Raw genomic sequence first — 12,289 nt, forward strand, 5'->3', positions numbered from 1 at the left:
AACTGACACGATTAAAGGATCTCTTGGATGCTCATAAAGAGGATCCTCATTCTATTAAATTATCACTCAGAATAAAAAGAAATGAGACATTCATTCTTGAGAGTGAAGAACCTCTTCCCATTTCATTCACAAAACCTCTAAAACAACTGATAACATCCGATAACATCAGAGCGAGGGGGGAAGGATAAAGCATGAAAGTTTGAACAAATTGTACACAGAAACCTGCAAGGTAAGAATCAACCAGAATAAACATACCAAACCAATCGTTACAATAATTTACAGTTAATCATTATCTCCCATCTGCAGATGTGAAAGACTCAGCAAATCCATAAGGGCGTGTAGGGATGCTCGTCTGAGTGTTATCCAAGCTGGGAGGAAGCGATGAAGAAGAGGATTCCAAATTGCTTCTACCTTCAAAAGCCTGCCACTTCTTAAGTGCTTGCGGCAACGACATTTCAAGGTCTATACCATATATATCTTCAGAACTTTGATCAGTTGGTTTCCAAAGCTCCACCAGAGTCGATAAGACATTCACAGTGTGGCCCATGTCGGGCCTTTGATACGGCTCTCTTGCACAGCAATGACCTGCTAACTCGGCAACAGTACTCACACTGGCAAGTGTTTCCTCGTTGAGATCAATTGTGGGATCAATCGCCTTGCTGAATGAGTCCTTGTTGATGAACATTCTCCGGAACCAAGTTACTAAGTGCATGCTCTCCTCAGGCTGGCTGTCATCAAGTGCCTTTCTCCCGGTGATTAGCTCCATCAAAATCACTCCAAAACTGAACACATCTACTTTAGTTGTCACACGGCCAGTAACTGCAAGTATCACAAATGTTTTGTTTACGATCAGTATCAATACCGACTACCAACCATTAACCAGAATCTACTATATTTACTTTTAAATGAAAAGTAAAACGAACTACTGAAAAGCAAAACATCTACGACATTATAAATTGCAGAACCACAAGAAGAAAGGCAATACTCAGCTTTGTTGTAAAGCTAAGTAAGTGGGATCAGCTGACCTAAAAAGGAAAGAACAGAAAAACAAAAATACTAAAGTGGGTTCAAAGAATCGACTGCTTTAAGGTCCAAAAGGGCAAAAACAGCTGGGAACAACTAATATAATGGAGATTTCCAATGAGAACAATCCAATAAGCAAAATATTCTACCATTCTGTTATTACAAACAGCAAGGAAAATGGCTTAATAATATTCGGGTTACTCGAGTGATTTCAGAGACGAGATAATGATGTCCGAAAAAGGCGAAATACACAGCTGGCAGAGACGAGAAGATGCGCTAAGATGATTATTGAACATGCAATTTGGTGAAATTTAGGGAATACTCATCATGCTGGTGCCTTTCTTTTTCCTGTAACCACCCAACAAACTCCCAAGAAAATCATGACTCCACATTTCTAATCTGCTTTCTTAAGAATGGCAGTCATGACTCATGAGAGCGTCCAACCTTGATCATAATGGAATACAATAATGGATACATTTGTAACACAACGGAAAATTGAATCGTTGAGATCTCTCCCCTATTAAAGATTGATTTAACATAATCCAAGTGCAGTGTGGATTACAAAAGTTTATTTATTTTTTGGTGAACAACACATCCAACTAGAAATTAAGAGATAAAATATAAAATAATAAACATTTTTAATACATTTTTAGATCCGCACATAGTCCATATTTACTGAATCATTCATAAAATTCTGATAAATTGTAAGAAAATCATACGTAAAGCAGAGATATGAAATTAAAATAAAGGTTCTCTAGTTTGGAACCAAAAATTAAGAGCCAGTAGCTACCCTTTTCCTTAAACTGGTTTCCTGAACGTTTACAAAAATCTCAGGAAATGGAGGCAAAGGACTAAGGTTGCATCTGGGTGATGCCATATTAATATATTATGTAAGTTGTTTCCATTTCGCGTGCACTATCGGGTACTCAAACGGACCTGATATCACTCTCATGTTTTATTTTCTATTTTTATTGAAGTAAATAAATTTGAAAGTTGGCCTGGTTTTAGAAGAATCTTATAGCAAAAAATTAAGCATAAGTAAACAGAAACAAGAATTACCTGCATATTCTGGTGCCAGGTATCCAAAAGTCCCTGCAATCCTTGTTTCAATTGAACCTTTACCCTCTGGAGCAAGCCGCACAAGACCGAAATCTGCGACCTTAGCTCTCATATCATCTCCAAGAAGAATATTTGAAGGCTTTAAGTCCCTATGTATAAAACTCTGATGGGCCAAACCATGGAGATACTCAACACCCCTTGCTACATCTAAGGCAATTGTGAGCCGTCTCGTCCATTCCAGTGGTTTCAGTCCTTCTTCTGGCCAGTTGAAGATGTACCGGCTGAGCGTCCCTTGAGGCATATACTCATATACAAGAAGCCGTTCATTTCCATCCAAACAATATCCCAGAAGAGCTACGAGATGCCTGTGACGAACCTTCGTCAAAACAGAAATCTCAGACTTAAATTCGGAAAGACCCTTTCCTACTATTACGCCAGCCTCCATTCTCTTAACAGCAATCTTTGTTCCGTCGTGCAGTTCCCCTTTATACACTGTCCCAAAACCTCCTTGCCCCAATATATTTTCCTGACTGAAATTGTTTGTCACATTCCGGAGCACTTGAATAGAAATCACCATGTTTCCTGCCTCAACCATTTGGATTTCATTGGGCTCCCTGCTGGGAAGAGTATGAGCTTCACTCAGTGCACCAACACTAACACTAGAGCCTGCAACAGTTATCTTCATGCTCTCATTATCCGATCCAGAGTGGCGGGGATGAACTACCATTTCATTCGGGCTCTGAACTCTACTCAACTGCTTTTGTTTTGTTCTATATACACAGATAAGCAACAGCACAATTAATAAAATCACAAAAACACCCCCGATTACAGAGAACACAATGACTCCTATTAGAGTTGAAGATTTCTTTCCATGAGGTCTAGAACTGTTTCCAGAACCTACACTTGTAGAAGGGTTGGTGGAATTTTGAGACGGTCCAGCTGAAGTACTCTTTTTCTTCCCTATATCAGGGTTACCAAACATTACAAGCACCTTATCCTTAAAAGCTGGGGTTTCACCATAGAGGTTATTGTTTGACACATCAAATACCGTGAGTGCAGGCAGCGTGGCAAGCTCCGCTGGAATCGTTCCAGTTAAATTGTTATCAGCAAGAACTACTCTTTGCAGGGACTTCAAAGACGCGATTTCGGGAGATATCGTTCCAGCAAGACCCATTTTCTGAAAATTGAGGACCGTAATGTTCCCATTATTACAAGTAACCCCAATCCAATCTGCACAGGGATTATTCCCCTTCCAATTCTCTGCAAACCTTTGGGGGTAACCCACTGAACTCACAATTGAAAGCAACGTATTCACTCGAGAGTCACATTCACCAGGACTCGGTAGGCAAAAGTTATTAGAACCCTTAACCAAATCTACCGCAACCCCCGTAACAAAAGCCGGCATTGGTCCTTGAAGCAAATTGTTTGTCAAATTCACAGCCTCTAGTGACTTAAGGCTCACCAATGACACTGGAACAGGTCCGGTAAACAAATTATCTCTCAAACTCAAGCTCCGCAAGTCGGTCAAACCTGAAAAGTCCGGTAATGGACCTGAAAACGCGTTCGAATGCAGCCAAACCTCTTTCAACAGAGTCATGTTCTGTAACACAGCAATGCTTCCACCAAGCTTACCTACACTTTCTTGCCCATTAAGCCACAAAGACTGAATTTGCAACCCGGAAAAGCTCGCGGGCAGTTCTCCTTGGAGGCCATTGAAGGCCAAGTGCAAGTTAACCAGACTCGGAAACCCATCTCCACCGAAAAAATGGGGTATTTTTCCGGTAATGTTGGCCGAATTGGCCGAAAAGTTTTGAATTGATGCTGCACTCTTGAGAGTTTCAGGAATTTCCCAACTCATAAAAGGGTTGTTATCAATCTCAACAGATTGAAGGGAAGTCATACCAGAGAAAAAATCACCAGGAATTGAAGTAAACAAATTGTTGCTGAGCATTAGAACTTGCAATGCACTTAACCCACTAAGGCTCGGAAGAGGACCTGTAATTTTGTTCCATTGAAGCTCTAAGCGCTCGAGTTGAGTGAGGTTTTGGAGGCTTGGAGGAAGCGTACCTTCTATATTGAGGTGACCCAGTTGGATCCTGGTCACCCTCTTGTCGTCCGAGCAGCCCACATGGGTCCATGTGCAGGGGTCCGGGTCGGACCATCCGACAGATTCAGATGGATTAAGGGTTTTCTTCAGAGCCAGCATTACTGCAGCATCGTTGCTTGAACTCGGTTGGGAGTTGGCACACAGCAAGAACGATGAAAACCCAGCAAGCAAAATGGCCAAAAACTTGAACCCAGCATGGGTTTTCTTCTTCATCTTGAAAAAACTTTCAGATGTGAGAGAGAGAGAGAGAGATTTAGGAGGTGGGTTTTGTACAAAGTGTTTGAAGTGTCAAGAACTTGATTCCATATTATTGGGTATGATAACAAGGTTCTAGGGAATGGGGAGTTGAGAAAAAGTTAGAATGTTTGAGTAGGAGGAGGAGATGAGGATGCTGAGAGAGAGAGAGAGAGAGAGAGAGAGAGGGAGAGAGAGAGAGAGAGAGGAAGAGAGGGTGTAGGCAGAGAGGAGAGAAGCTTTTTCTAGGAATGGAGGAAGGAAGGAAGGACTGACTGGCATGCACATGGTGGGTGAAGGTGTTTGGCTTAAAAAGGCTGTCGATGACAAGGTTCTACTTTATGAGAAGTGGTTAATGTTTTGCCAATAAGGTCAACAAAGTTAAAAGATTCACTTATAATTAATTGGTAATATTAAAGTATTTTAATGTTAATTTTTTATAAAAATATATATGGGTATTTTTATATGAAATTTACTATCTTAATATATCATAGGTAATATTACTTAAGTCTACGTGGATAATACATATTGAGTGACATTAGAACATGTACTCAACATATTGAGTGACGTTAGTTGAAGTTTCAATTAACAATTGAAGCATATGCATGGTTCCTTATTCTCCCACTAAGGTTTACACCCTCAACAAATACTTCGAATGCAAAGTGTGTGAAGATGAATTGTCTTAGCCAAATGAACTATTAAGAGCCCTTCACAACAACAGAGTTTCTTCTTCTAGTCTGATTGCATTAACAAGATTTTTGACAGAGTACTCCGGAGTATTGAATATTCTAAATTTTTTAATAAATCTTTAATTAAAGCCAAAAATACTAAAATCTAAAGATTTAGAAACCTAAAGTATAAGAAATTCCGAAGCACTGGATAGTTTTTGTGCAATAATGAGTTAAAAGGCTGGAAATGAGTCATGAGTGGAGTGGGTTTTCGGTAGGTGGCCATGAGCAGAGGGAGGGTCAAGTTGGCATTAGAATATGTATGAAAGTAGTAACGTTTTTATATCTCATGCACTGATGCACATGTTGAGAGCCAGAATCTGAAACCGTACAGATAGAGTTGAAGTGAGCAACAACGCACAGAGGGGCGGAGGGAAGAAGAGAATAGGATAGGCCCAGGCCCATCCTCACATTTTTTTGCAAGCCTTCACCTGTAAGCATCTTTCATTATTCTTCTTTACAACCCTTCTCCTATTGGTCAATAATACAAAACACATTACAAACGATCTCCTATTTAAAATTCCAACCCCCATATTTGATTCCATCCTAACACTAAATTAATATTTATTTATTGAACATAAAATCAATAACCTTTAACATTTTGATAAAAAAAAAGATAAAAAAAAAATATCTTAATTAACATTAAACCCCTTAACTTTTAATTAGAACAAAAAACTTCTTTGGTCTTTCACAATCAACCCAGGAGTAAGAGTCCAAGTCTAAAAAGCTATTATTCTTCTCATTTTTTTGAAATTTTATATCTATTTTCATATAAAATTCAAATTAATTCAACAAAAACAATACTATTTGTAAAATCTATCTTACTTTCCATAATTTTTTTTTTTATTGTTTCTCATCTATCTTACATCTTACTTAATTGTTAGAGTCTGAACCTTTTGATTACTTCTTCTTATTAAATTTAATAGTATGGATAACAAGATTATCATGCAATGATTTCAAAATATGAAAATTCGTCAGAGACAATTATGATTATTGAAAATATAAAATATTATAGATGCATGTGTTTTTATGGTGTTTTGATTAGTAGTTTTGCAACTGTTATTTGTCATTTTTTTTTTGCATTTGTGAAAGGTCCCTCCTCACATGAAATCCTAGCTACGCAACTGAATGCACATGGCATGTTTTCATTATTTTGCCTAGGTGTATTGAAAACATAAAATTATTATTTATGCATGGCCTAATTAGATTATTAGTACATGTGGTGATAGTGTAGTCGGAAAATAGCTCATGTGTTAACAATTAACCGAGACTTGACAAAATTTTCAATTTTGTGCCTAAATTCTAACAGACTTCACCACACGAACTTAAATCTTTTTTTTTTTTTTTTAATTTTTTTTTTATTACCACAAAGGCTGTCTTCCGACTACCCTGTCACCGTGGAGACTATTAATGCAATTAAGTTCCCCTTTGGGGGGGGTGGCAGGTGAACTAACAAATACCTCTTTTCAAAATATGGTCTAAAAAGATGATCTCCCTACATTTTCCATGTGTATATATAAGGAAATGTTGCATTGACAAACGTTGGTCCAAACTTTGGTCTTAGGTATTTTGTTTGAAGTTACAAAAATATGTGTAATGTGCGACTGAGTCAATCAACATTTTTTGTTTTTAAGGAGAAGTTAATAAGGAGAAATTTTAGCAAGCGGTATTGATCTTAGTTGGAGAGAAAAAATTGTTTATACTGACCTTAGTTTCAATTGACTTCTATGGCCTAATTACATAGGTGTCGCGACACTTGTAATACGACTTCTTCAATATGTTGTACTTGTTTAAAATTAAAACATCTCACTTACACTTGAAGAGAAATACTACTAAACTATAGTACTAAGTAACTTCGCGTACTCTAATATTATATAAACAAGTGATCGATTGCCGTGGTATATATGACATTACTCTACAATTTCTCTCCCCTCTTTTTTTCTCTCTCCTTCCCTCCCTTCCTATTTGAACGGCCACGGTTAAGCCACGTCAACATCTTATATTAATTTTTTATAGAAAAAGAAAAACAAAATAGAGAATATGAGAGGAGGGGATGGAAGGGAATGGAAAGAGAAGGGAAGAAAATCCTTGTCCAAAGTTGAAAGGGATGATTTTTCTGTCTCAAGTGTGTTGGCTTGAACTTTCGGTTTATTAAAATTCAAAGTTTTTCATTAGTTTTCCTTTATATTAAAGCCTAGGTCAAAGACACAAAGCAAGGCAACGTACAACCCATGAGTGCAATAAGGCCTTGTTTGGCACTATGAGAAGATGATTTATTTTCTTTAATTTTTAAGATAATTTTTTGATATAATGAATTTTGTTTCACCGTGTAGACGTGGACATAGTCAATTTGGTTAGAATGAATATACACCTCGATCCTTCCTTCAAGTTTAAATTCACTATTTCAGATTAGTTTAAAATAACACAGAATTAGTTTAAAATAAAACAGGATTTGCTAAATCCATTCTCGCCATTGCTAAATTCAACAAGCATATGGATCCAATACTTTCCAAACATATGTGATCCGTTTGGCCCAATTAAAGTTTTCAATTGGGCCTATATAGTAGTTGTGAGGAGAGCGAATGTCACATACTCTTTTGGCAGCTCATTTTAGGGTCGGTTCAGTTTTATTTGGATCAATTTTCGTCAAACTCAAAAACCAAACCAAAACTACTATTTGGTTTATTTTCATTTATTTGATTGGGTTCCATTTTTTTTTTTGTTAATTTTAATTTAGCAAATGAGAGATAGATTAAGAGCTCTTTCGAAGCTTCGTCGTCGTGATCGATAATACTAATTTGAGAGTTTTAACGAAAAACTCATGGTACTGTTCACTTTAACGAAAAATCACATTTTTACACTAAAAAGTCAATCCTACTACTATTCACTTTACCCTTTATTTTGTCATTATCATTAAAACTCAAAGTTTTCAAATCATTTTCATTAGTTTTTCTCACTAATTTCGCGAAAGGTGGGACGGGTACGGACGCGACATAGAAGCCGATAAAGAATGCTAGTTATATAATCCTCAATAGTAAACTCTGTTGGAGTTTTGAGACTCCATGTCTCACATCGGGGAACATATGTTTCCCAATGATCTATATATATATATATATATATATATATATTGTCCTTTATACTAGTAGTTGATATTTGTATCATTTGAAAAAAGATTGAAAGGTTTGTGTCTTATGGTTGTGTGAATTAGGTTTATATAATATAGCTTAATATAATTAATATTAATTAATTAAGACAAGGTCCTTAGGCCTTGGAAGTTAAAATTAATCAAAGTTTATTAATTTTAATTAACATACTAATTTAAAATTGTTTTGGTTAAGAGAAATAACTTTTAGAAAGAGTTGTGTACTTTCAAATACGTTTAACAAGTATTTGAAAGGGTATAAAACAACCTATATATTTGCAGTCTCAGTTTCTAATAGAATTAACTTTTCTTCCTCTCTCTCTTCCGTACAAACTTCCTAGAGAGTAAACACACAAAGCAATTCGTGAATTCTATAATTCAGTGTGGGTTGTAGAATTAGATAGTTGTATCTTGATCGAGCAGACGTCGTAGAACCACAAGCACAAGAGTGGGACGAAAATACTGTTTGAAAGACATAGCTTTTGCATTAGCCTCTATCTTTGATTTAATCAAGTTAGTATCATTTTAATTCCTGTAATTATTTTTGTTATGTCATTTTGTATTACAAGTATTATTCGTTAATAAAGAATCAATGTTTCAAGATCTATTATTTTTATTTATTTTTGAATTGTTCTCCAACGTACAATCAAGAGGGAGAAGAGAAACATAATCTCCATTCCTATGGAAATAGAGGACGGTTTATTATTGGATCAATATGATTACATTCATTTTTTCAAGAAACATGATCGTTTTATCGTACAAGCAAGAAACTTCTTCATTTACAGCTACACCCAGGATAACATGTAGGTTCGCATTGTTCCGAAAGCATGTGATGGGGAGTATTAGAACATCTTCAAAGAAGATGTCAAAATGTATATATCAGCTATAACAGTAAAAAAAGATCACACTAATATTCTCCAACTGAAGTGCCAAATTCTATGTGGCAATAACATGGATTAGCAGCAAAAGAGGTTGCTGTCAAATTTGACAGCAGCTTCAAATGTTTTTTTTTTATTAATTATCAAATGTATTTTATTAATTTTTAATTAGTTTAATCATTTATTATAATTAATGTTGAGTTGATCGATGCAATTATCCTACTTTTTTTATTCATTTCAATCAAGGAAGATGAACAGATTACCGATTAAACTTTAAATGTCATTTATTAAATTTTAATTAGTTTTATAATTTGTTTTATAACATAATAAAATAATAATTTAATTTGACATATCGGTTGGAGAACAAAATTTTAAAAGATGTCAAAATGCCACATAAGCTGTTAAAATTTAAATTTTATGTTCAAAATTTAACGTCTCATTTGGAGATGGTCTTAGAAGTAACAAACCGTGGCTCGTCGTTTTTGGAGTCCATGGCAACTTGGTATTGCTTTTCACCTTCAGCTATCGGAGGCAAACCTGTCGCTTAATATAACAATTAATAATTTAACCCACTAACGATATCGTTTGTAAAAAAAATTTGTAAATCATTTAGATTTGAGAGCCTAACTAAGATCTCTTTTAGATTTGTAAATCTAGTTTAGGTTCTTCTGTTTAAAAGTCAATACCATGGCATATTAAAGTATTTAACCCAATTATCAATTAAGCTTTAGAAATAGGAATTGGCTTATTATATTAACATCCTACATATTGTTGAATAAATCCCACATACTTAATACATCCATATTTGCTTTCTCAATTGAAAATTATCTTAGATTCTTAATACACCTCACATACTTCCCCATAATACCCTCACACCCACATTCTCAACATACACATCACATTTTCTACATACAACCTATATTTTCTATACACCCCACATTCTTCAAATCTTATAATACTCATTTGTTTCTTGAATCTCTCCTTGTTCAAAGTTTTCCGAGTTAGAACCCTTCCCATTAAGAAAACTTGGGAAGTTCTTAGCAGTAAGCCCTCCAGTTTATCAACCACAATATGTTGCTCCTCACCTGTGAGGGCCAATTGCTCCGAGAACTAGGAAACCATGTCCTCCATTGCTCCTTCCAAAATTTCTAAACTCCCCTTGGTTGTTCTAGCGATTGTTTCTGCGAGTAGTCGTAGCACTCCAATAAAAATTGAGCAGACCAAACTGAAACATTCCTTCGGGGATACCGACATGAACAGAAATCCACAGTTCAGACTACCATCACTGCCTATGCGCCGTTGTGAAGAAACTCTCTCCAAGATAACCCTGGAGATACTGGTTATAGCAAACTGATGAATATTATTTGCTAAGAACATACACCTCAAGATCAAAATTATTTAAAATAGTTGATTGGTAGCAGTAGTGACATTGTAAACAAATATTAGGCTTGAATCAATAATAGGCTTAAATAAATATTTTGTAGTATGGTTTCCTGGGAACTCACAAGCAGATATTTGGAAGAAAGAAAGGCCTCCTACATTAAAAAAAAAAATGTGATCTTGATTCACAATTTGATGCCCGGCAACCTATGTTGGAGAAGATAATTATGATACTTTTCTAAAGTTTAATAACCCAGAAAAAGAAGAAGAAAAGGGAATGGGTAAGGAGGGATTGGCGTATAAGAAAGTGCAATTAAGGTTTTCATATGTAGTTTCATTGGTTAGAGTTTGATTCAACAATGGAGGATGGGAGAGGTTTTGATAGTTGAAGAACATAAATAATAAGTTAAAAGTAATTTGAAGTGTATTTATAAATTTCTTATTTTTTTAAAACCTAATAAGATCGAAATTGTCATTGAACATAAGTCATTTAATATTAAATTTTGATGTGAAGTGCATTCAACATTATGTGGGGTGCCAATAAAAAATGCTTTTATTAATCAATCAAATAATTAAAACATTTGCATCTTCTACTAACACATTAAATAGGAATTCTGGACCTAACTCATCCCAGTCAAAACTCACGCCATACTTATAAAAGTACACCGCCACCATATAGGCTGCACGATTACATAGATGAGTTTTGCCCATTAACTTTTATTCTGACTATTGTTCAAAAATAAAAAATAAAAAATAAAAAACTTTCATTTTGACTAAACAAAATTTCTATACTTACCATGGTGTGTTTTTACAATGTTTTTTTAATACCCATTATGTTCTTTGTGGATGCAAATTTCTGTCTTCCCTTGATTGACAAATCTGCACCTGCAAAATAATAACACCCAAGATTAAGGTCAAAACCCTCACGCACCTACGATGAATTGAGAGGGAGGCTTTGGAATTCTAAAAAATAAAAAAAATTGTATTTAGAAGTTTGCAAGTAACAAAAGCCTCTGAATTTTGGAAATAAAATGGGTATGAGAGATGGAGCAAGTGGGCTGGGCCTCTAGGGTTTAGGGGTGGCCGGCCCTAGGGTGGAATTTAGGTGGAAATATCCCAAGATATTTATGTAAATAAATATCTTGGAATAAATTGGTAAATGTCCTAAATAAATGGAATTATGATTACTTACTTGAAAGATGTCTTCTTTGATTAGCAATGTATATATGATAAGAATAGGGGATTATTCTATCATAAATACCTTTGAATTTTCCAACGGGCAGGAGTGCCTTGAGCAGTCGTTGATCTCTACCTGCTCTACCTTAGCTGCGCATGGTGAATGAGAATGCTTCTGCTCATTTAATAAGGGTAGTCTTGTCTTTCTTGGAAAATAATCCACGTATCAGCTCTATGAATTTTGGAATTATTTTTGCTCCACAAATACCCCCACACCTGTTGGACTGCTTGAAAGAAAGGGTATGAGGTGGTGGAATCCAAAGCTACAATGGAGTTTGTGTCCTAATTTGATGTAGATTCCCTTTTTGACTTGGAATTTAAATTCTTCTAGGAAAGGGAATGTAATTGCCATCAAAACCTATTTAAGTCTGTGTCAAGCAGGGAATTAAATAAATTTGGAGTGCAACTAAAACCTGGCAAGAAAGAGAAAAGGCTAGAGGATATTTGTTTCCCATCTCCTAGCAATCTTCTTTGCTTGCCCGTGCAAAGAATAGTGTTCCGT

The 12,289-nt window shown here is 35.6% G+C and overlaps 1 protein-coding gene across 1 annotated transcript; it reads right to left on the minus strand.

Annotated features, from left to right (window-relative positions):
• Positions 1 to 103: 103 nt before the first annotated feature.
• Positions 104 to 4,617, minus strand: LOC137739605 (receptor protein kinase TMK1-like). Its single transcript, XM_068479231.1, has 2 exons — positions 2,083 to 4,617; positions 104 to 819 (listed from the first exon to the last, which is right to left on the minus strand). The coding sequence occupies exons 1-2, from the start codon at positions 4,400 to 4,402 to the stop codon at positions 290 to 292; spliced, it is 2,850 nt and encodes a 949-aa protein (XP_068335332.1). The 5' UTR covers positions 4,403 to 4,617; the 3' UTR covers positions 104 to 289.
• Between the last annotated feature and the right edge of the window lie 7,672 nt (positions 4,618 to 12,289).

Source organism: Pyrus communis, chromosome 7 (assembly GCF_963583255.1).
Source record: "Pyrus communis chromosome 7, drPyrComm1.1, whole genome shotgun sequence".
In the NCBI taxonomy this organism is placed as follows: Eukaryota; Viridiplantae; Streptophyta; class Magnoliopsida; order Rosales; family Rosaceae; genus Pyrus; species Pyrus communis.

Excerpts from the sequence above, each read along its gene's own strand:
- LOC137739605 (XM_068479231.1), bottom strand. The coding sequence starts at position 4,402 with ATGAAGAAGAAAACCCATGCTGGGTTCAAGTTTTTGGCCATTTTGCTT. Across the intron at positions 820-2,082 it reads CCTGGCACCAGAATATGCAG|TTACTGGCCGTGTGACAACT; the intron begins GTAATTCTTGTT and ends TGATACTTGCAG.